This window comes from Ursus maritimus, unplaced genomic scaffold (assembly GCF_017311325.1).
Source record: "Ursus maritimus isolate PB19 unplaced genomic scaffold, ASM1731132v1 scaffold_10, whole genome shotgun sequence".
NCBI classification, from domain to species: Eukaryota; Metazoa; Chordata; class Mammalia; order Carnivora; family Ursidae; genus Ursus; species Ursus maritimus.
The window spans coordinates 29668493-29693983 of record NW_024423344.1 but is presented as its reverse complement, the minus strand read 5'-3'; the positions used below and the strand labels follow the sequence as shown (position 1 = coordinate 29693983).

The window sequence follows — 25491 nt, the reverse complement described above, 5'->3', positions numbered from 1 at the left end:
TCAAAATTCAACATCTGTTCATGATAAAAGTTCTCAACAAAATGGGTTTAAAGAGAACATACCTCAACGTAATAAAGGCCAAATATGGAAAGCCCACAGCTAATATCATATTCACAATGGTGAAAAACCGAGAGCTTTTCCTCCAAAATCAGGAACAAGGTAGTGGTGCCCACTCTTGACACTTTTATTCAACATGGTATTGGAAGTCCCAGCCACAGCAATCAAACAAGAAAATGAAATGAAAGTCATCCAAATTGGTTAAGGAAGTTATTGGCACTATATGTAGATGACATACATAGAAAACTCTAAAGACTCCACCAAGAAACTATTAGAATAATAAATTCAGTAAGGTTGCAGAATACAAAATCAATACCCAGAAACTGACTGCATTTCTACACACTAATAATCAAGTAGCAGAAAACGAAATTAAGGAAGCAAGTACATTTACAACTGCACCAAAAAGAGTAAAATACCTAGGAATAAACTTAAGCCACGGAGATGAAAAACCTGTACTCTGAACTATGAAATACTGATGAAAAAATTGAAGACAATACAAATGAAAAGACATACCATGCTCATGGATTGGAAGAGTATTGCTAAAATGTCCATACTAGCCACAGCAATCTACAGATTTAATGTGATCCCTGTCAAAATACCAACAGCATTTTCCACAGAACTAAAACAAACAACACTATAATTTGTATGGAACCACAAAAGACGCTGAGCAGCCAAAGCATTACTGAAAAAAAAGAACAAAGCTGAAGACACCACAATCTCAGATTTCAAGATATACTACGAAACTGCATTAGTACAAACAGTACGGTACTGACACAAAAATGGACACACATATCAATGGAACAGAATAGAGAGATCAGAAATTAACCGATGCTTCTATGATCAATTAATCCATGATAAAAGAAACAAGAATAAACACCAGGGAAGACAGTCTCTTCAATAAATGGTACTAGGAAAACTGAACAGCTAAATGCAAAAGAATGAAACTGGACCACTACTTTCTTACAGCATACACAAAAATAAACTCAAAATGGATTAAAGACCTAAATATGATACCTGAAATCATAAAACTCCTAGAAGAAGCACAGGCAGTGCTCTCTTTGACATCAGCCTTAGCAACATTTTTCTAGATGTCTCCTCAGGCAAGGGAAACAAAAGCAAAAATAAATTACTGGGATTACATCAAAATAAAAAGCTTTTGCACAGTGAAGGAAACCATCAAGAAAATGAAAAGGCAACCTACTGAATGGGAGAAGATATCTGCAAATGATATATCTGATAAGGGGTTAATATCCAAATATATAAAGAACTTATACAACATGCATTCTGCATCTTATAGATCAAGGCATAATTTTAACTTCAAGTCTTATTATTTAAGAAATATAATTTCATATCATAATGCTATAACTGCCATAATAGTGGTTCCTTTGATGGAACTGGGTAAAGTAAGCTGAAAACCTTCCAGAAAAGATTCACCATTTTAGATGCCACTATGAACATTTGTGATTCATGGAGAGAGGTCAAAATATCACCATTAACAGGAGTTTGGGAGAAGTTGCCTCCAACTCTCATTGACTTTGAGTGATTCAAAACTTCAGTGCAGAAAACAACTGCAGATTTGGTGGAAATAAAAAGACAGCTAGAATTAGAAGTGGAGCCAGAAAATGTGACAACTGCTACAATCTCATGATGAAACTTTGAGAGATGAAGAGATACTGATGGATGAGTAAAAAAAGTAGCTTCTTGAGATGAAATCTGCTCCTGGTGAAGATGCTGGGCAGATTGTTGAAATGACAACAAGGGACTCACAATATCACATGAATTTAGTTGATAAAACAGCACCAAGGTTTGAAAGGACTGATTCCAAGTCTGAAAGAAGTTCTGTGTGTAATATGCTATCTAACAGCATCACGTTACAGAGAAATCATTTATGAAAGAAAGAGTCAATTTACAGGCAAACTTCACTGTTGTCTCAAGAAACTGCCACAGCCACAACCTTCTGCAACAACCACCCTAATCAGTCAGCAGCCATCAACACTGAGGCAAAACCCTTCACCAGCAAAAGGACTGACTTGTTGAAAGCTCAGAAGCAATGTCCACAACAGCCAAACTGTGGAAAGAGCTGACATGCCCTTCAACAGGTGAATGGATAAAGATATATATACATGGTATATCTTCTATATACAATGGTATATTATTCAGCCATCAGAAAGGATGAATACCCACCATTTGCATCCACATGGATGGAACTGGAGGGGATTATGCTAAGTGAAGAAAGTCAAGCAGAGAAAGACAATTATCATATGGTTTCACTCATATATGGAACATAAGCAATAGCATGGAGGACCATAGGGAAAGGGAGGGAAATCTGAAGGGGGAGAAATCGAGAGGGAGACGAACCATGAGAGACCATGGACCCCGGGAAACAGACCGGGGGTTTCAAAGTGGGGGGGAGGGGGTAACAGGGGGATGGGTATTAAGGCAGGCACGTGTTGTGATGAGCACGGGGTGTTATATGGTAACTAATGAATCACTGAACACTACATCAAAAACTAATGATGTACTATACAGTGGCTAACTGAATATAATAAAAAAAAAACTGAAAAAAAAAAAAAAGCAAGCTCAGAAGATGGTTAGCGTTTTTAGCAATAAAGTAGTTTTGTTTTGTTTTCCAGAGAGAGCACAAGCAGGGGGAGCAGCAGAAGGAGAGGGAGAAGCAGGCTCCCTGTGGAGCAGAGAGCCTAATGCAGGGCTTGATCCCAGGACCCTGGGATCATGACCCGAGCCAAAGGCAGACGCCTAACCAACTGAGCCACCAAGGCGCTCCAGCAATAAAGTATTTTTTAATTAAGATAGATGTTATTTCAGACATACTGCAATTACACACTTAACAGTCTACAGTATAGCATAAACAAATTTTGTATGTACTGGGAAACCTCTGTAATGCTTCTCTCAAATGATAATGTAGAAAAATTGACTAGCAATGCTCAAGAACTGGCCTCAGAAAGGAAAAATAAAATCAGAAATCTAATAACTGTTGGTTCAGTAAGTGAGACAACTCTGGTTTGGCCAAGGAGCAGAAACCTAGTCATACTAGAGTTTTAAAATTCTCATACTGGGGGCGCCTGGGTGGCTCAGCTGGTTAACCACCCGACTCAGGATTTCGGCTCAAGCCATGATCTCAGGGTTGTGGGACTGAGCCCTGCGTTGGGTTCTGCACTCTGCTTGAGATTGTCTCTCTCCCTCTGCCCCTCCCCATGCTCGTGCGCTCTTTCTAAATAAATAAAAATAAAATCATAAAGAAATTTTGAATTATTGGTCTTCTGATGAAATGGTAAGCCTTTGTGAACCAATACTGGTGGGGAATTATCAATAAAGACACAAAAAGTGCCTCCTTTGCTTGCTCCACCTGCTCCAAATACAACCCAAGGAATATTAGCTGTACTGCTCCTGGACACTTTTATTTATTTAGCGTCATGCAAGTGGGGGAGGGGGAGAAAGACTCTTAAGCAAGCTCCACACAGTGCACAGCGTGAAGCGCAGCTCAATCTCAGGACCCTGAGATCACGACCTGAGCCAAAATCAAGAGTTGGACACTTAACCGACTGAGCCAGCCAGGTGCCCTGCTCCTGGACACTTTAAATTGCCCAATGGACTATTCAAAGTTTGGCAAATGAATTTCAGTCAATCTCACCCATTTTAGTCATGGTTTGTATGTTTTCTCACTGTACTGAAGCTTTTCCTTTTTAGGCAGGCTACTGCCTTTTTCATGGCTAAAATACTATTAGAAAAGATTGTCTTGGGGGCGCCTGGGTGGCTCAGTAGGTTGAGCATCTGACTCTTGATTTTGGCTCAGGTCTTGATCTCAGGGTCTTGAGACTGAGCCCTGCATTGGGCTCCACACTCAGTGGGGAGTCTGCTTGAGATTCTCTCTCTCCCTCTGCCCTGACTCCCACTCATGCACATGCTCTTTCTCAAACAAATCTTTTTTCAAAAAAATTGTTCCTACCTGGGGAACCCCCTTGGAACTTCATAGTGGCCAGGGAACTCAATTTACTGGTCAAGGGCTTTAAAGGCCTGTGCTCATTAAGCCATTCTACTAGACTTTCATTGTGCTTATCATCCTCAATCCTCAGCTAATCAAATGCACTAATGGCATCAAGGCTCCACTGGCAAGATTTATAGAGACCCCTTTAAATATTCAGGCCAAAAGCACTGCCATTAGTCCTTCTAAATTTTAGGAACACACCTCTTTTGGAATCTAGAAACTCTCACCCTTTGAGATAACCTCAGGGCACCCAAAGCACACGGCTCCAGCTTCTTTGATTACCGCTAAGAAAAGGAAATATAATTTAATACTATAAAGGTTTAATTACTTCTGATGAAAATAACCAGCTCTAGTAGAACAATCTTTTCCACAGCATGCTCCGGGACGACAAAAACCTCAAGCATCACTCCTTATAACTCAGAAATTTAATCTACTGGAAATGACATCTCTAGAAAGACTTGCTTCAACCCTGTTGGAAAGGCCTAATTCTTAAGCCACAAAACTCCAAGGAACAGATTTCTGGATATATGACATCTAAAGAAAGCACCAAACCCCAACTGGACCTGTGCACCAACTGGTGACCTGAAAGTAAAGACTTCCAGGAGTTGAAGCAGATGACAGCTTTCCTGAGATGACTGGACCAGGCCTTCTTTCCCTTGCTTACTCTCACGTTTTCTACTCCCTCTCTTTCATGGAAGGGTAATGCCTTTGTCAACATTTCCCAAATACCTTGAAAAAGAGGTAAGCTGCTCCCATTACTGGATTTGTCATCAGAAACCACTATCTCTCCATGACAGCAGTGACCCCCTTAGTTTACCCTATAAGTAAGTTTACAGGAATCCCAGATGCCACCATTAAGCCTGAACTGTCTCACACGTCCCTTTTACATAAAGTTGGAATACTAAATCCACATACCACCATTCCTTGCCTCAGTTTGACCCAACCCTGAGATGGGAGAATGTGATCCATCAAATACATATATGAAAGATATTAGAGAGCAGTCAACGTAAATCAGACCATTTGCATGTTTGCGGTCAAATCCATGTTATCTCAGTGGTCTTTCAATATGTAACATAGCATTGTGTCTTGGCTGAATGATGCAAACACCTCTATATTGACCAATGCGTCCATAAATGCTAAATACCTGTGAGAAAGTCATATATACACATCCCAGCTACTCCTTTACATGTGGAGGTTTCGGCGAATTGCCCCTATGCTTGGGCAACTTATTATTTTGACAGCTGGACAACGAAAGGGCAATGTGCTCTTACTGTACTTATTTTCCATTTTTTCTTCATAACAAATGAGAAGCCTAATACTAGTCCACCCCATTAAGCCTCCGTGGTCACCTTAAATGGGAACTTCCAGGAAGCACATAGGTCTCCCAGTTTGCCTACATAGAGAGAGCCTCCCTTAGTCAGAGTTAAGTGCCAATGATGGCATTATCAGAAATCTCTCCGCCACGAGAGCTACCCGGCTGTGCTGCCAAGGTAACAGCAGCCCACCAACAATCACTCGACTCACTGACTAGAGTAGTTTTGGCTAATCGTATAGCCCCTGACACTGTACTTGCTTGATGAGGAGGTGTTTATGTGACTGCCAATACCACATGTTGCACATGGATAAATTCCTCAGGGGACATAGAAATCCAACTGCATAAATTAGGGAATAAGCACATTCATTTGCTACAACAAATTTCACTTAACAATCCTTTGATCTCTTCAGCTGATTTGGTTACTTCATGTTTGGGCTCCTAGTTTACAACCACTGAACAAACTGGACTTGTCATTATTACTTTCAATTCTGCTTTGTATAATTCTTATAGCTTTGTACCCACTGCCACCCACCCTTTGTAAAAATGACATGTCCAATAGGGCAATTCTAGCTCAATGTTTTAGAGTGATCTCCCATGCTTACACTTACAAGATAAAGACCTTAGATCGGAAATGCCTGAGTTCTCCCTCCTACCTTTCCTTTTTACTCAAATGTGGCCTAAACGGTTTCCCACCTGTGTACTTTCTCTCCACTGTGGGACATGACAACCAAGGAAGATCCTTCCTGGCACTGAGGGACAAATATCACTAAACGCAGAAAAGCTGATTCCTGGTCAGCCAACAAGAAACCACCACATCTCAGCCAATGAGAAGTTGCCACAACCCTGAAATCTTCTCCTCCAAGAAACTTTTGTTCAAAAACTCCCCCTCCAACTTCCTCCTTCCTCTGTAAAAGCAAGCCCCTCTTCTTCATTCCTGGACTTGCCTACGGTTTACCATAGTTGGAATGTTCTAAATTGCATTTCTTCCGCTATTCCTGAATAAACTCATCTTGCTGGTAAAATAACTGGCTATTTTAAGATTGACACTCCCCATTCTTTGGTGTGAAAACAGGATTGATGATTTAACTCTTATAAAAACATCAACTTCTCTACACTGATGGAAATAATAGGACAGAATTCATGGTTTACAAGTGGTGTGATTATGCACCTTGTTTTTATAAATCCTAACAGTTTTACTCTGTTTTGACATTTAAATTAAAATGGAATTAAAACCAAAGAATTTCTGAAAAGAAGTCCCTTAATATTCCACATAGTTTGTATCTTCCGCCACGAGTACACTTCATGAATCTTTTTAAAATACTGCTAATACTTACATATTTAAGCTCTGCTTAATTAAAATAAGTACTCATTCAAATTAAAGACTTTTTCTACAAACTCTTATGCTTTCAAAGTATAAAATTTAAAAATTATACTAACAATTTTTAACTAGCTGATACTTTCCTCAAACAGAATCTTGAATCTTATAAAATTTAACTTACAACAAAACGGCTTTCTACAGGATTTAAGCCTCTCAGCCTAAATGCATATAAAATAATCTGACAGGGGTGCACCTGGGTGGCTTAGCTGGTTAAGCATCCAACTCTTGATTTCAGCTTAGGTTATGATCTCAAGGTTGTGAGATCGAGCCCTGGCATCAGGTTCCATGCTCAACAGAGAGTCTGCTTGAGATTCTCTCTCTCTAAATAAATAAGCAAAATCTTAAAAAAAAATCTGACATTTTCTGTAACATTAAGCACGGCTCTTTGCACTTCAAATATATACAGGTACATAATTCTTTCAAAACCCTTGGAGAGTCACATGTGCTTCTACAATTCAGAATTTTGGGTTTTAGAATACAATACAGATATATCATTTATTTTTTTAACATCAGCAGGATCTGTGCTAGCATTCTGTAATTAAACATATTAGTATTTCCATGGCAAAATACGACTTCATACTATAAGTTCACACACAAATTTCGGTTTTAGAGCCTTCTGGATTAAAAGAAACAACTCATTTAACTCCTAACAGCTCATGAGGTAGATACTATTATTATCCTAAGAATTTGATCAGCATGATGTGCCAGTCTTCTTATCCCTGCATCAGTTGTTAAGGGTATCTTGTTTCTCTGTAATTACCCGGATTTAAAAAAAAACACAGCATCTTCAACACAAACCAAGATAACTTGCTTATATTACCTTCTATAAGAAGCAAGAGGTTTGGATTCCTAATAAGTTTTCCTACTTAAGAAACTGATAATATTCTGACATTTATGAATATAGCTTTTCCAGGGGTACCTGGGTGGCTCAGTCGGCTGAGCGTTCAACACTTGATTTCAGCTTAGGTCATGATCTTGGGGTTGTGGAAATGAGCCTCACGTTGGGCTCTGTACTGGGCATGGAGCTGGCTTGGGATTCTCTCTCTCCCTTGGGATTCTGCCACTCCCCATTCCACACTTGCTCTCTCAGAAAGAAAGGAAGAAAAGAAAGGCAGAAACACAGACAGAAAGAAAATACCTTCCCAGCCCACATACAAGCAGAATTAGATAATTTAACTTATATGTTTTCGGCTTCATTGTCAGATAGGTAGTTAATAAAAATCATTGTACACCCAACTCATAAACCTCAAGGGGGAGTTACAGCATGGCACTGGAATCTGACAGGCTTGGGTTCAAATCCCAGCTGTGTATCACTTATCAGTGGAGTAAATTTGGGCAAAGAACTTAACTTTGGCCTCATTTCTCTAATCTCTAATACGATGCTATCACTACTTCACAAGGCTGTTATATATGAGGTAGTGTATATATGGCACTTAGTGACACCTGGCCCATAAAATGTACTAGTACAGAATAGCTACCACTGTTATTGCCCTAATGGATTAGCAATCTATAGGATTTTAGCTTGATTTGGGGGGCAAGTTTACTGAGGTAGGAAAAAAGGCTAAGAGTTCATTTCAGAAGCAAATCACAAGGATGGTCCCAAACAGTAACATTTGTGAGTAGATCAGTATTTCCAATTTACCCACAAGTTCCCAGACATTTCCAAAATCAAATCCCTTGGTTTAAAATGACCCTACAATAGAATATGCATAGTTGGAGACAAGGGAAACCAGATCAATGCTGACGCTCTCTCATTTAGAACAACTTAACTCTTTCTGGCGCAGACACCATTATTTTGTCCTTTTAAGCTTTTATCATCTCCTCTCCTTGGTTCCTCCGAGCTGCAGATAACCGAAATCCATATTCTTACGAGACTATACAGTAACAGGTATGAATGTCTAAAGGTAAATTCTTTAGAGCTGGTTAAAAAGAAAAGTAGCTCTCACAAGCAATCACTCACCCAGAAATTTTCTGAATATTTTTGGAAATGTCAGTAATAGCTACAAGTCAGAGAGATGCACACTAATTTGGACAAGGAAGATCCCAATAAAATTAAAGTGCATTAGGCAGATCAGATGGTAAATTAATAGGCAATACTGCTCTGAATCAGTGCGAGATCTCAGAGATCAATTACCTATTCTGATATGTAGATAACTGGGGAAGAAAAAAGAAAAGTAAAATGGGTCAGGGTAGCCAAACAATATTTAAGTACTGAACTAAATTAAAATCTCTACCTATTTATATTAATGTATTGACACACCCCCACTTTAAATATTTGAAATTTATAAAATTTATAGATATAAATTTATAAATATATTTATAAGACAATCCAATTTTCTCCCTTGTTCTATTATAGTTAGCCTCAGGGAGACAACAATCATTCAATGTTCTGAAGTTAGTGACTATCACAAATCTAAGAGATGAAATATTTTTAAAAATGTAGTTTTCAATGCAAACCATCCTTTCTCTCCATTCCATATAAAGACAGAGAAAACCAATTATTTTTTAAACTGGCCCGTAACTGCCAATGCTGATGACTGAACTTTGTTATAGCTGGCAACCAACTCTGAATGGGTTAGGACACATGACAGAAAATTATCAAAATTGACCCTGTAGAGCCATCTGAAGCGATTACTTGATGGATGAGTTCAAAGAAGCAGATTATCCTGTTCAAAATTCTTTGAAGATAGTGTGAGAATTCTGGGAAGTCATCAAGGTGCAGATGATTACAAAAATCAGGAGAATAGATGAAAAAGTTAAGATGAAGAAAAAAATGTACTCCAGGACTAAGCCTTAAAAACGAAAATAATAAATAGCAAGAGAAAAAAAATGTACCTTCTGAAGAAACATAAGGCTAACCAGAACACTAAGAAAACCAAAATTTAAGAACTGAAAATGGAAGTCAAGAAAGAGAGAGCAATTAATACCTGAGAATATAGAGAATAAGGATAAAGAGGCTCTTAATTGAAATGATGGTTGTTTGTTTTTTTGTTTTGTTTGTTTTTTTAACTTTCTGGAGACTTAAAAATTCTCGTTATCTAGAAGGCTGAAAGAGAAGCAGTACTTCAGAGACGTACATTAAGGCAGCAGTCTAATCTACTTCTCATAAGTCCCTTCTTTACCCATAAATTTGTTGTACTTGGACCAGGTCCATTTATAGTCATGTATATTAGGAACTCCATTTGGCTCAGCAAAATCCTGAATCCCAAACATTAAGCATATCTAGCCAACAGATAAACATACTTTAGATATAATGTATCCTTGTAAAGTAGAAGAAACTAGTACTAGAATTTTTTTTAAATCAACTTCTATTACAATCAGGTCATTCCTAAGAAAGAAAAAAGCTGCTCTTAAGCAATAAAAATGTTTCTTATGTAGAATCATGGGACTTTTAACTCTAAGGCCCTAAAGATTATTTACAAATAAAGGAACTAAGACATAGAAAGGCTAAACCTGCTGAAGATTATAAAGCTAATTACTGGCAGAGATTTGCTGAAGCTAGGATTCTTGTCTCTAGTGTAATGCTGTATGCCCAACTTATCATATCTGTAGCACTGGCCTCCCTACCATCCCTTAGGGCAAATGGTACTGAGAAACTGTGACATACAGAATACTAAAACCACTACCTAATTTCCTTAAGGAGAAAATTTTAGAAATTCACATAAGCAAGAAATTCATTTTGCCTCTTCGTTTAATGCTGAAGAACCAAAAAACAGTAGTCTGTGGCCTTAAATGGGCAGAAGGACAAGTGACAACTCCTAGGTGCATTAATAGGCTTAAGAGATTTGGGTAAAGTCAGATATCACCCCACCATCACTTTCCTCATGAACCCTGCTACATTTCAGGTCAAACGACTAGATGGAAAGGACTGAATTCTCACTCTTTTGGAGGCTGAACCAATGGCTGATTTGCCTCTGATTCACCCTAACCTCAGCTATGAGGATGTAGGAATGCCTTGCCACGCTGTGAAACCTAACAGACACCAACCTCAACAATTCAACAATTATGGTCAAAAAGCAAAGTCAGACTACAGGTCATCAATGGCCTATACAACAGCTTAGAACGCAAAGAATTTTAATCATAAAACACTATTCTTCTGTCTCAAGACTGTATTTATAATGAGTTCAGCAATCAGTCATTCCATAATTCTTTCATGAACGTTAATTTTCTCTGCTAGATTATAAGCTCTTTGAAGTTAATGATCATGTCTTTACTTTTTGTATTTACTCTAGAAACAGAGTACATACTAAATATATACCTATTAATTTACTTACTCTCTCAGCAGCTTCCCTAAACCACTGAAACCAGAGCAATCGTGGGGATGCAGGAAGAGAAATATTCTAATAAAGAAAAAAAAATACAGAAAAACAAAAACAAAACAACAAAACAAAATACCAGTAATTTCAAGCCTCCTGATGTGGCAAAAAAAAACCCAAACAAGCAAAACCAACAAACAAACAAACAAAAATCAGTAACAAAAAAAACCCAGCAAGAAGTAGCGTTGGGCTTTCCTAAATCACTCTTTGGCCAATTTCAGATTATCCTTCAATATGGACAAATTTGCAGCATGTTAAACTCAGGAGTCTATGTTTTATATGGCAATTTGGAAGGTAAGGACCAAAATCTCAGTGTAATTACAAATATGTCCCATAAAAATAACCAAATAGGAATTCCCTGTGATAATTTCTCAAAGTTCTCATTACAAAACTTAAGAAAAAGGTAAATAAACCAAACTTCTTCATAGAAAAATTGTATTTACAACTCCATCCAAAAGCAGTTTTTAAAAGCAAACAATGTAACACGGAAGTTGAAAAAATCTATGCTCACTCAAAGTTGCCAAATCTAATTAATTATTTAACAGAATACTCCATCAAAAATAAGGCAATAACCCAAGATGTCCCATTAATGATTTTTCCACTTCCATAACTAGGTAGAACTAATCTATCTAGTAGCAAATGATACTTCATTCCATTTCAGCATGTCTGAAATCCTTAAGGACAGAAGTGTTAAAATATGATCTTCATTCTTCATTAGACTTTCAGAACACTTGGAAGGAAAATAATTTCTAAAGCACAAAGAGGTAAAGAGGTATAACCTTTCAAAAAGATACTCGTTCAAAATTCAAGAATGCGATATTAATACACAATGGGCATAGGTGAATATATGCAATACAGTGATAGCAAATTAATTTATTTAGTACTTTTTCCATTCCATATCATCAGGAGGATTGATTTCAACTTTCCTTTTACCTACATCAGACCAGTTGGTACTCAAAACTGTACCACCAGACTCCATCTGCAATAAGAAATAAAAATAGATTAATTCCTGGACCATATAATCAAAACAGAGTATTTTTCTAAAAATGTTCCAAGCATAATGTTCTAAATATAAGCTATGTTTGGCTCAGTATAAACACAAGACAATACTTTGATTTAACCTTAAGCTTCTGAGGTAAGTTGGGTAGAGGGCATCATGTTCACACACAGTCACTTAAGCACATCTCCCTCGGCTAATCAGCATGGAGGTAAACGTGTGAAATCTACCTTCTGATAAAAATAAAATTGGCTCCCCAAGAAAATGATGATTAATCTCTTTTGTTAAGGATAGTAAAGACCAAAGTAAACTCTTTCCATATTAGTTGGACAGAACTTTTAAGATCCCCTTCACTGTGACAAATATATACAAGGGAATGCTGGAATTTTTTTCAAATCAATGTGTGTACACACAAGTACATAAAATCAATATCTAAGTAAAGAACTGATTATCTATTTACCATCAATAGAATATACCACCTACCAACAACCCTAGCATATTCATAAGTACGTTCTAAAAAACCTCTGGACATTTGTTATCTTAATGCAATAAAAATTAACTGACTTGGATCACAGCCAAAAACAGTGTGAATTATTCAAATCTAAACATTTTTTACATAATCAGCTGTGCTGCTGGCATATGTATATAGTAATAAACCCGACTATTACACTGGAACCTCAATATAATCCCATGCCCCACACTCCCTGCAAGCTCCCTTACATGGGCTGCTTTGGATGGGATGTTCTTCGCCACCCGTTTATTACCCCTTTATTCTTTAGTTATCCCCTAAACATGACATACCACCATTTCTCTGTGGCCTCCTTTGACCATAATCAGGACTCTACCTTTGCAGAATTTGTATTCTATGTGAGCATAATTACCATTAATATAATATGTAAAACACTACACTGTTAGAATTTTAAGGGTCTGTTTTCTTTTATCTGCTTCGTACCCTTGGTTCCAACAAGGCAAGGGACATATTTTACTAACACTTAAATCCTAGATCTAAGCCACAACAGTTGGGCACATGGTAGACCTCAAATAAAATACTGATAAATATGTTTCTAAATGTAATGTGTAGAAGCATGTGGGACTAGACCTGTTCTTACCTGAATGAAACTATGCAGCATATACTACGTGTTTTAAGTAATACCTTCTTTCATTAAGACAGAAGTATATATAAACATATGTTAGCAGCATATAGCATGAGACTTGTGCTTACCTCACTGAACTATACTGTGTATAAAATGTCATTCAAGTAACATCTTCTCTCATTAATATAAACCCACTAATAGCCTAAACCCCTAACCTTAACCCTAAGCCCTAACCCCAATCCTAATGTCATCAAGCCCTCTGGAGAGTTCTCTTAAGTTGTAGGATACCATGCAGATATCCTCACCCTAGCCCTAACCCTAACCCTAACTCTGGCCATAAGCCCTAACCTAATCCTAACCCACAGCTGAGAAGAAAGAAAGAAAAAAGAAGTGGTATACATATACAATGGAATATTACCCAGCCACAAAAAAAAAAAAAAAAAAAAAAAAAAAAAGAACCAAATCTTGCCATTAGCAATGACATGGATGGAGCTAGAGAGCATTATGCCAACTGAAGTCAGTCAGAGACAGATACCATGTGATTTCACTCATATGTGGAATTTAAGAAACAAAACAAAGGAGCAAAGGCAAAAAGAGACAGACAGAGGCAAACCAAGAAACGGATCCTTACCTATAGAGAACAAACTGATGATTATCAGAGGGGAGGTGGATGGGGCATGGGTTAAACAGGGGATAAGGTTAAGGAGTACAATTGTGATGAGCACCAGATGATGTACAGAAGTGCTGAATCACTATTTTGAACACCTGAAACTAATATTACATGTATAGTAACTAAACGGAATTTAAATAAAAACTTTAGGGTCGCCTGGGTGGCACAGTGGTTAGGCATCTGCCTTCGGCTCAGGGCATGAACCCGGCATTATGGGATCGAGCCCCACATCAGGCTCCTCCGCTATAAGCCTGCTTCTTCCTCTCCCACTCCCCCTGCTTGTGTTATGGGATCGAGCCCCACATCAGGCTCCTCCGCTATGAGCCTGCTTCTTCCTCTCCCACTCCCCCTGCTTGTGTTCCCTCTCTCGCTGGCTGTCTCTATCTCTGTTGAATAAATAAATAAAATCTTTAAAAATAAATAAATACATACATACATACTTTAAAAAATCTAAATAAAAAGGGATAAATTCTATATAATAAACTACTCCTATGAAGATGAAGAAAGCAAATTTAGTTTATAATCTGGTATTTACTGATGACATTTGTTTTCCCATTTCCTTATGGACTACAGTGCAATTTAAGCATTTCCCTCTGTGTACATATTGGTCCTTTAGTCCCTATTAGACTGGAAGAGCATAGATGACAGTCTATTTTGCTTGTTTTCCCAGAAGTACTTGGTATGTACCAGGCGGCTTGTTTTAAGGGCGGTACATGGTTCAATTACTATTAGCAAAGCCTTGTATGAAAATGGATGCAGATTCTATAATCTATCTTCGAAATTTCACACACTGCTATTCTGTTTAGCATACTCTAAAAGTCAATACTGAAACTGACTTCTCTTCCTGGGGACACAGAGTAGATGTGCTTTATCCTATTCTTCCCACTAAGTACTACTAAAAACCTTGGACATTATATATATGCAAACAATCATAAGAAGACTCTAAAAGATGAAAGGACAAAGACAGATCAGTAGGGACCTTGGGAGCCAAGGAACAACATAACACGGTGGTGAGTCCCCTGGGTTTTCTTTTTTGCCTCATGTCCTAGAGCTGCTGCTGAAGAAGCTGGAAACACTTTGAGGCACACACAAAAAAACCTCAAACAGAAACCTGGTTTCTCTAGCTAAAGGATGAAGAAAGACAAAAAGACAGCTTAGGAAGACAGAAAAGTTTTAGACTATAATTGACCCATTGCACTAGACACCACAGGAAAAAAACTGTGGTCCCATCCCACCCAAGGCCAGTAAAAGCTGGGTGAGGAGCCTAGACTTCCATCCGTGCTAGGCTATCATGAACCCACCTCCTCTGCCACCTGTGGTGTCAGTGAAACTACATAGATACATCTATCCCACTCCCAGTAGTAACAAAGAGATGCTCTGGGATGTCTAAGGAGGCTGATTAGAGCACCTGGATGTCTACCTCCACCTAGCAATAATGAGGTAGTGTCTTCCGTTCCTCTGACAGAGTGGTTGGCAGAGAAAGCCAAATAAGATGGAGGATTTTTTTTTTTTTAAAGATTTTGTTTCTTTATTTGCCAGAGAGAGAGTGTGTGCATACAAGCAAGGAGAGCAGCAGGCAGAGGGAGAAGCAGGCTCCCCGAGGAGCACAGAGTCTGACGCAGGACTCGATCCCAGGACCCTGGAATCATGACCTGAGCCAAAGGCAGATGCTTAACCAACTGAGCCACCCAGGCACCGCTAAGACAGAGGATTTAAATAAGATCCAGTCTCACAGCAGAACATGAAAACGTCCAAGTTTCAACTGAAAATCACTTGTTGCTGGTAAAAAAAAAAAAACACCACACACAAGGAAAATTTCAGATTCTATTTTTTTAAAAAAGAAGACAATCAATAGATGCTAATGTTGAGATGAGAGAAATGTTAAAATTATCTGACAAAGATTTTAAAGTAGTCATAGTAAAAAATGCTTTAACTAAAAATCATGAAGTCACTTGAAACAAATGAAAAATAGAAAAATTCAGCAAAGAAAAGAAGATATAAAGAAGCATCAAATGTTTTAGAATTAAAAACCACAATTGAAATAAAAAGGTAAGTGGATAGGCTAAAGAACAGAACAGAAGGGACAGAGAAAAGAATCAGTGAACCTGAAAACAGGACAAATCACCTAATCTGAGCAACAGAGAGAAAAGAGAGATAAAAGGAAGAAAGTCCCAAGGATGTGTGAAACTGTAATGAAATATTTATCTTTTATCATCAGGTTCCAGGAAGAAGACAAAGAGGGTAGATCTGAAAAAGTACTCAATGAAATAATGGCTGAATATTTCCCAAATCTGCCAAGACACATAAACCTATAGATTCAACAAACCCCAGTCAGGCTAAACCCAAAGAAATCTTTGCTAACAGACAATTTGCCACAGGCAGACCTAAAAGAATGCGAGGGGGCACCTGAGTGGCTCAGGTGGTTAAGCGTACGACTCAATCTCAGCTCAGGTCTTAACTTCAAGCCCCACATTGGGCTCCACTCTGGGCACAGAGCCTACTTAAAAAAATAATAATATAAAAAAAGAAAAAAAAGAAGAATGCCTAAAGAAAGTTCTCTAAAATAAGAAAGAATGACAGAAACTTAGAACATTAGAAATGAAAAAAGAGACACCAAATAAAATATTATTTGCTTTTTTTCTTGAGCTTTCTAAACTGTGTTTGACAGTTGAATGAAAATATAACACTGTATGATGTGGTTCTAAATGTATGTAAAGGAAATACTTGTGAAAATTATAAATGAGAAAGGGTAAAGGGACATAAAGGGAGGAGGTAAGGTTTCTACACTTCACTCAAACTGACAAGAAAAATGACACCAGTAAATTATGATAACCTACATATAATATAGCTAGCATACAGAGGAACCACTAAAAATGCTATACAAAGAAGAAACACTAAAAAATTATAAATAAGTAAAAATGAAAATGAAACTAAAAAATATTTAAAAGTACTCAGAGGAAGGCAGGAAAAACAAAAACAAAACACAACAAAAAAATAAGATGGTAGAATTAAAGTCCTAACATATCAATAATTACATTAAATGTAAGTGATCTGAACACATCATTTAAAAGACAGAGACCGGCAGAAGAGATAAGAAAACATAACCCAACCATACGCTGTCTCCATGAAACACACTTTAAAACAGTAGGAATTGATCAATTTAAATATGATATAGACAGGTTGGAGATAAAAGAGTGGAACAAGACATCATGCAAAGAAAGATTAAGCAAAAGATAGAAGAATTGGCTATATTAATACCAGAGCAAAGAAATTACCAGAGCTAGAGAATGACACGTATATATGATAAAAAGGTCAATCCACAATGAAGATGCAACAATCCTAAATGCATATGCACCAAACAGAGCTGCAAAATATGTGAAGTAAAAACTGACAAAACAATAAGTCAACATCAGCAAGGATACAAAAGAATTCAACGACAATATCAAGGAACAAGATCTAACTGACATCCAGAGAACACCCCCTCCAACAACAGAATACACCTTCTTTTCAAGTGAAACATAAACTTAAGAAAGACCAAATACTGGGCAATAAAACAAAGAATGTATATCACATCATACATAGTCTCAAATTACAATGGAACAACATTAGAAACCAATAATAACAAGGTAACAGGAAAATCTCTAAACACTTGGAAACAGAACAACACACTTCTAAACAATCCATGTGATGAAGTCTCAACTGAAATCAAAATACATATTAAACTGCATGAAAATATAACATTAGAATTTGTGAGAGACAGCCAAAACCCTGCTAAGAGGGAAATTTATGGCATAAACACACACAACAGAAAACAAAGTCAAATCAATAATCTAATTCACATCTGAACAACCTAAAAAGATAGCAAAATAAACCCAAAGCAAGCAGATGGAAGAAAATAACAAAGAACAGAAATGAATGAAATTTATAATAAAAAATTGAAGAGAATATATTCTTAAGTCAACAAAGGGCTGATTCTGTGGAAAAAAAATTCAGTTAACATTGGCAAACCTCTGTATCAAGACTGAAAGAAGACAAAAATTACCACCATAGGAATGAAATGGAATATCACTACAGACCCTGTAGATAGCAAAACAAAAAATAGCAAGAAAATACTACCAACACTGACAGGTTAGACAAACTAAACAGAATAAAATGCTCAAAAAAACAGACTGCCACAAGTCATTCAATATGAGATAGATAATCTGAACAGTCCTATAAGCTATTAGAATAAGTTTGTAATTTAAAATCTTGCCAAAAAAGATGTCCAGGCCCAGATGGTTTCACTAGTTTAAAGAAAAATTAACACCAATTCTACACAATCTCTTCCAAAAAACAGATGAAGATAGAGCACTTCTCAATTCATTTTATGAAGTCAGTATTACAGATACCAAAACCAGACAAAGACATACAAAAAAAAGAATACTACAGACCAATGTCCCTTATGAACATAGACACAAAAATCCTTAACAAAGTATCTGAAAGTAGAACTGAGCAATATATAAAAGGAATTATACACTATGACCAGGTGAGGCTTATCCCAAGGATGCAAGGTTGGTTCTAGTAGAAATAGCATATTAATCATATAAAATCACTGTTGTAACAGGTTAAAGAAGAATCACATAATCACTTTGATCAATGCAGAAAAAGCATTCAAATTAAAAAAGTGAACAGCTAGCTGTGCAGTGCTGGTGGTATAGTGGTGAGACCAACAGCTACCTTCCAAAAAGTCAACAGCCATTCATGATAAAAATCTCACACACGGAATAGAGAACTTTAACCTGATAGAGCATCTGCAAAAAACCTACCACTAACATTATAATTAATGGTGAAAGACTGAATGGTTTTCCCTTAAACTGGGGAACAAGGCATAAGTGTCCACTCTCACCACTCTTACTCAACGTAGTGCCAGAAGTTCCAGCCACTGAAATACAGCAAACAAAGAAGATAAAAGTCACAAATAGCAGACTTAAGAAGTCCCTATTTGAAGCTATGACTGTCTACATAGAAAATTTACCAAAAAAATTTCCTAGAATAAGTGAGTTTAGCAAGGTCACAGAATGTTAAGCTGAACAAAAAAACCAACTGTGTTTCTAAATACTAGCACATGAACATGAAAGTTATATATACAATACAATTAACAATCACTAAAAAAAAGAATACTTAGGTATATCCTGCAACACATGCTTAAGATTTACATGTGGAAAACTGCCCAACACTGATGAAAGAATCAGAGATCTAAATAAATGGATTGCAAGATTCAACAGAGTAAAAATGTCAATCTCTCCAATTTGATATACAGTTCAAAGCAATTCCTAACAGGATATTTTGATGCATAGAAACAAAATATTCTAAAGTTTATGTGGAAAAGCAAAGGAACTAGAATATTTAACACACTTCTGAAAATGATTAACAAAGTAGAAGGAATGATGCTTCCTGGATTCAAAACTTACATAGCTAAGATAATCAAGACTGTAGTATTAACAGAGGGATAGACATGTAGATCAATGAAAACAGAGAAGCCAGAAACAGACTGAGACAAATATGCTTAAGTAATTTTTGAGAAACACAAAAACAATTCAATGGAAGAAAGACAGTTTTTCAACAAATGGTTCTGGAGCAAATGAACACGCATAGGCCAAAACCAAAACATACAAAAAAACCTCAACCTACATCTCAACTTTATATAAAAACTAACTCAAAATGGATCACGGACTTTAATGTAATATGTGAAACTATAAAACTTTTATCGAAAGAAAAGCACAGGAGAAAATCTTTCAGATCTAGGACTAGGCAGAAAGTTCTAGACTTGATACTAAAAGCATAATCCATAAAAAGAAAAACTGATAAACTGAACTTCATCAAAATTAAATACTTTAGCTCTGCAAAAGACCATTAAGAAAATAAAAAGGCAAACTACAGACTAAGAGAAAATATTTGCAAACTATGTATCTCACAAAGCCTTGTCAGATTAGCAGTTCCAGGAGTTAAGGAGGGGGAGGGGTGGAAGGAACTGTGTATGGCTATAAAATGACAACAGTGAAGGAATCCTGTGGCAGTGGAAATGTTCTCTATCTGAACTCTCAGTATCATGGTTGTGATACTGTACTGTAGTTCCGCAAGATGACTCCACTAGGGGGAACCGTGTAAAGGATCCAAGGGATCTCTGCATTATTTCTTACAACTGCATATAAATCTATAATTACTTCAACATAAAAAGTTTAATTAAAAATAACTTTTTAAAATCAACAGTGAAAAGCTCAATCATGAGCAATTAAAACACAGTAATTTCTGTGGAATATCTGAATCTCACAGGCATACATTAACTAAATACTAATTTGATTATAAATGCCTTAAGAGAAGAGACCGACATTTCCAAAGCTACTGATAAAAGTCAAATGATTACAACTAAAGCAAAATAATCAACCTAGTTATAGAGAGATGACTTGTTATTAAAATCTCAGAACTTGAGGCCTAATTCAGGTGGTATTTATGTTGTCCTGGGCCTTATTTTCCTAGTCAACAAATTATTAACAAACCAATGAGTAATTAATGTGTACCTTCTATTTGCCAAACACTGTTCTGGCAGTTTCCCATCTATATTCTTCATCTCTGACACTGAGGCCACTATGTATGGTTCTAACGGAGGCTCCTTCAGCTATTGTGATAAATCCAACTACAGGAATTAAGAGTACTTCTTCAGCCTTCCAAGTTCTAACTAAATGACTATTTGGAATAAACCACTTGCGTCTCAACTCCCCCACAAATGTCCAACTTCCCTAATAATTACTCTAAGTTTAGAGCAGAAAGAAATGTTCAGATGAAGCCTATTCAAAAAGGCCTCCCAACTACAGTACATGCAATTTGGTTTCAAATTGCCTACTTAATCTTTCTTTAAAAATTTCTGAAATTTACTACCATAATATACATTTCTCAAGCTTATGTTCTTACAAATGATTTGTTCATAGCACGTTTCACTTCATCAGAACCATCTGAATAGATCTGCTGAAATAATTTGTTTAAAGCGGCATCTCCCTCCAACTTCTCATTTTTTTCTTCTTCTTTGATCTCACCAACCAATTTATCCCAATTTCTTGTATAATGAGATGATGATGGATATAAGTTCTTTACATCTATGGAGTAAAAAAGACAGAAGTGATTAAATCAACATGTGATGATTATGTCAAGAACACGTAACCTTTGTGACCATGGTATACAGAACATCTCAGCAAATAGTTCAGGTAACTAAATTTCATGTTTATAATAAACGTCTTTCTGATATATACCTCAATAATCAAATACACACTTCTAAAAACTGACCCAGAGTAATGTAAAATCTGGGAATTTCTTTTGAGCAAAATCTTAATAAAGTGTACATTTTTGGTACATTATGCAAAATTAGATTTAAAACATTCTTTGCGTTAATAATGAGGGGACTGAGTGAGAAATATACTAGAACTTTTATATTTACAGAAAAATTGCAGAGACTCTACAAACAATTCTAAAAAGTGTTTTTAAATAATGCTTCATAAAGATATTTCTCTTATAAACAAGATAATAAATGTTAAAAATGTGGCTTGAGGTGCTTAGAGAAAAACTGAAAATATAAGTAATTATCCATGCCATTAGACAGTGAGTTAAGACTCCATCCTCTCCTCACATTACATTATTAGATTACTTCAACAGGAGATAGTAAGCAATTCTTGAATGTTGAAAAATACACCACGTGATCATCTAGAGTTCAATGCCCACTCACGCACACACAGAAAATAATAGTACCTGTAGGGCACACTGGGGTAAATGGAGGCTGCTTACAACCAGAGAGGCTACTGACTGGCCCAGCGGCTCAGGGCACTGCCGAGGCTATCCTAAAGACTAAGGGAATCAAGATGGTGGCACCCAAGTCATTAAAAAGTTATCTACCTAGTAGCTATAAGAGCAGTTCCGTTCACTCTACAATGGAAATATAACGCAGGCCACAGATGTGAGCCACATAAATAATTTAAAAATTTCTAATAGCCGTGTTACTAAAAAGAATCAGGTGAAATGCATTCTAATAAAATATTTTATTTAACCTAATATATGTAAAACAGTATCGCTTCAACATGGATCAATATAAATATATTAAGACATTTTATGTGCCTTCTTTCATATAGTCTTCAAAATCTGGTATTTTATACTTCCAGCACAACTCAATCCAGACTAGTCATCTTCAAAAGCTCAGCGGCTACATGTGTTGAACATACTGGACAGAGTAGCTACAGAGCTTTAAAAAGAACCTGATTCAAAGTTTCCCTATTAATAAATTAGGACACATTACATGGCCCTCTTCCACTACTGCCTCTCTGTCGCTTTCCTCAAAATAGTTCAGAAATGAGAAACCACTAACTGTTTGGTCTGTTGTTCCACCCCTTCTCTTCACCTCTAAGCCAACTTTCCCCCTGCCTATCTTCCCAGCAAAACCAAACCAAAGAGCACCCCACAGTTTTATTTAGGGTAAGCACACAGTTTTCCAATCTACCCTTCCTCTACCAGTAATCCCCTCTCCACTTGTGTGCATTTTCACTAGTAGCCAAAGAAAACAAAAAAAAGTTATGTCATAGTAAATTAAGAGCCTAAAACATGTGGGTTTAATTAATCCTAATGTTGACTCCCCAGAAGAATGGGAGCACAGGTTAACCTCCATTTTACAGATAAGAAAACTGGCCCAGACAGGTTAAGCAACTTGCCCTTATCTGCAGTCTCCAGCTTGCAGGACACAGGAATCTGACAAGCATATTAATTCCTTACAAAAATATAACAGGACAGAAGGAATAGCATCTGAAATATCCAAGGCATTGAGTTTAAAAGAACTCTGCAACTTTAAAAAATCTTTATATTTAATCTCAGAAAAACTTTAACACCTGTAGATGGTAGATAAACTACTGAGGAATGGACAGGTACCTAACTTCCTTGTTCACTCATTATAGTATCAAATAACTGCAAAGATACTCATGTCAGCAGAGACTATTTTCCATTGTTAGAAGATGTAGCAACAACCAGTATCACATATAGGGTTTATGTGATAATGACACCCAGACCCTGAAGACCAGGGTTTAGTCCTAGACAATGAAAACTGCCGTGTGATCTTAAGCAAGTTGCTTACTTTCAGAGCCTGTAAAATAGGGCTGCCCACTATAGAGGGCTGTTGTTAGAATTGAGTGAGATACTACATTTAAAGTGTGGGGTTTTTTTTAATGCTTTTTGAGCTATATATAAACCTCAGCCCCCAAGTTTCTGGGAGTCAGACCCAAAAGAAGCACATAACATCTTTCCTCTGTCTTTCAGATAAAATGTGAAGCAGAAGCTTAACAGCTTAAATACCAACTTCAAATATTTTCATCCTTAAAAATTACCTGTTGGTGTCAACTTCCTGGTTTTGCTAATTACACAATAGACTAGTTGTGATGTTATTACGCAGGGAAGCTGGGCGTAGGGTACGTGAAAACTCATCATTTCTGCAACTTCTAGGGGCATCTAAATTATTTCAAAATAAAATAAAATGAATGATTTGTTGGGTAATTCAGTGTTTTCTAAAAGGTGCCACAAGGAAATCTGTCTTCTGTTACAGAAAGAGCAGTGAAAAATCTAAAAGTAGCTGAAATACAATAACTCATTTTAGTCATCAAATCAGAACATTAATCAAAAAGAAATTTCTCTTTCATTAATGAGGGCATTGCTGTAAAATACACTCTTAGGTTGTAGTTCTAAGAGTATCTAGCAGATTAATCATTCCATTAGAAAAACACCTATCCATTGCATAGGCTTAAAACTGACCCAACATAGTCTATCCCTTAAAGGGTTAAAAACAATCAATTCTAATTTTCCACTCTTCTCCTAGGCTTTTCTTAGGTTTTCATGACCTGCTTGTGAGCACTTCTTTTAGAGCAACAGACTGAAACGGGTTAGACATTTTACTCTGTGAAGCCCTGAAAGTCCAGGAAATTAGAGTTGACAATATCAGAAGAAATAGAAAGGAATAAATAAAACGGAAAAGGAAGAGAAGCAAATTATTTCAGCAGAATAAACCTCTAGTCTACTTACAACCCAAAAAGAAGTAATAGGAAAGGGCAACACACAAAACCAACCCTCAACTACTGTCATACAGTGACTGGGTAAACAATATAAACGCAACCCCCTCAGGGTTTATGCGGGCATTCACTTATATTCTGTGTTGAAGAACTGAAGGAGGTAGAAACTGCACATGAAAGGCTACTCTGCATTCATTACAGAGCAATCTTATTGCACTCAATGTATCTTTTCTTGGGGACAGAAACAATGAAAGTAGAAGGAATGCTCATTACCATTTAACTTCAACTACATAACACAGTATGAATTTAAAGCTCATCAAGGCCGGAAAACAAACCTGCTATGAACTGTTTTGGTTTAGGCACATCTCCTTGCCCCTCTAGCTTTTCCCATCTCACAGCCTCTGTCTTTTTCATTTTAATTTCAATCTGGAGGAAACACCAAATAAAATTTATTATTCCATGTAAAATATACAAAACAGTAAAAAACAAATGCAATTTCCTTAAGTCACAAAATCTTATAAGAATTAAAAGTGCCCTCGAGATAATTTCCTTAAATTATACAAGGTTAAATTTGAAGAACTCTGAAACATTTTGTTTCTACTTAAAAGCCACCCTACAAAAACAATATGCGTACACACTATAAGCTATAATTAAGAGTCTTGAAATCCATATGCTTTTTTCTTCCAATGCACTGTTCTCAACCAGGGGTGATTGGCAACATTTATGGTTATTGTTGGTCTTCGCAACTGGGGTGGGGGTTAGGGATGCTACTGAACATCCTACAACATAAAGGGCAACCCCTTCACAACAAAGAATTACCCAACCAAAAATGTCAACAGTACCCCCCCATTGAGAAATCCTGTTCTAAAGGAGTAACTACAGGGGTGCCTGGATGGCTCAGTCAGGCGTCTGACTCTTGATTTCAGCTCTGGTTGTTAAGATCAAGCTCCCTCACAGGCCTCTGCGCTCAGTGGCGAGTCTACTTCCCTTTCCTTCTCTCTTTCTCTCCCCACCCCCCTGCTTATGCTCTCTAAAATACATAAATCTTTTTTTTTTTTTTTTAAAGAATTTGAGAGAGAGAGAGTAAGAGTGAGAAAGAGCACGGGTGGGGTGGGGAGAGGGAGAAGCAGGCTCCCTGCTGAACAGGGAGCACAACATGGGGCTCGATCCCAGAATCTTGGGATCATGACCGGAGCCGAAGGCAGACGCCCAACCAACTGAGCCACCCAGGTGCCCCAATAAATAAATCTTTTAAAAAAATAAAGGAATTACTACATTTGCTTGTACGTTAACCCATTTGAGAGTTGAGACAAATTCATATCATTGTATAAAAATAAAACTGCTAAAATTTTTATAATAATTCATTCAATAATTATTAAATACCCAATATGAGCAAGTTGTAATCTTCAGGGATGTGGTGGATTTTTGAAATATTAAGAATATGTTCTCAGCCATTGGAAAGTAGGTGAGATACTAAAAGAAAGCTGATCAAGAGGCAAATAAATGTTCTAAAAGTTTAGCAGAGATTACATCTGGGTGTGAAAAGAAAAAGTTTCAGTGCACCTTGAAGAGCTTTGAGGGGCAGGAGCAT

The 25491-nt window shown here is 36.9% G+C and overlaps 1 protein-coding gene across 1 annotated transcript in view; it reads right to left on the bottom strand.

Moving 5' to 3' along the window:
- Positions 1–11925: 11925 nt before the first annotated feature.
- Positions 11926–25491, bottom strand: part of SUGT1 (SGT1 homolog, MIS12 kinetochore complex assembly cochaperone) — a 39595-nt gene continuing 26029 nt past the window's right edge. The window contains exons 11-13 of the mRNA XM_008706785.2: positions 24236–24326; positions 20782–20963; positions 11926–12051 (exon numbers count right to left, since the gene is read on the bottom strand). Coding sequence (XP_008705007.1) covers positions 11950–12051; positions 20782–20963; positions 24236–24326 — 375 coding nt within the window. The 3' untranslated portion in view covers positions 11926–11949. The remainder of the gene's footprint in view (positions 12052–20781; positions 20964–24235; positions 24327–25491) is intronic.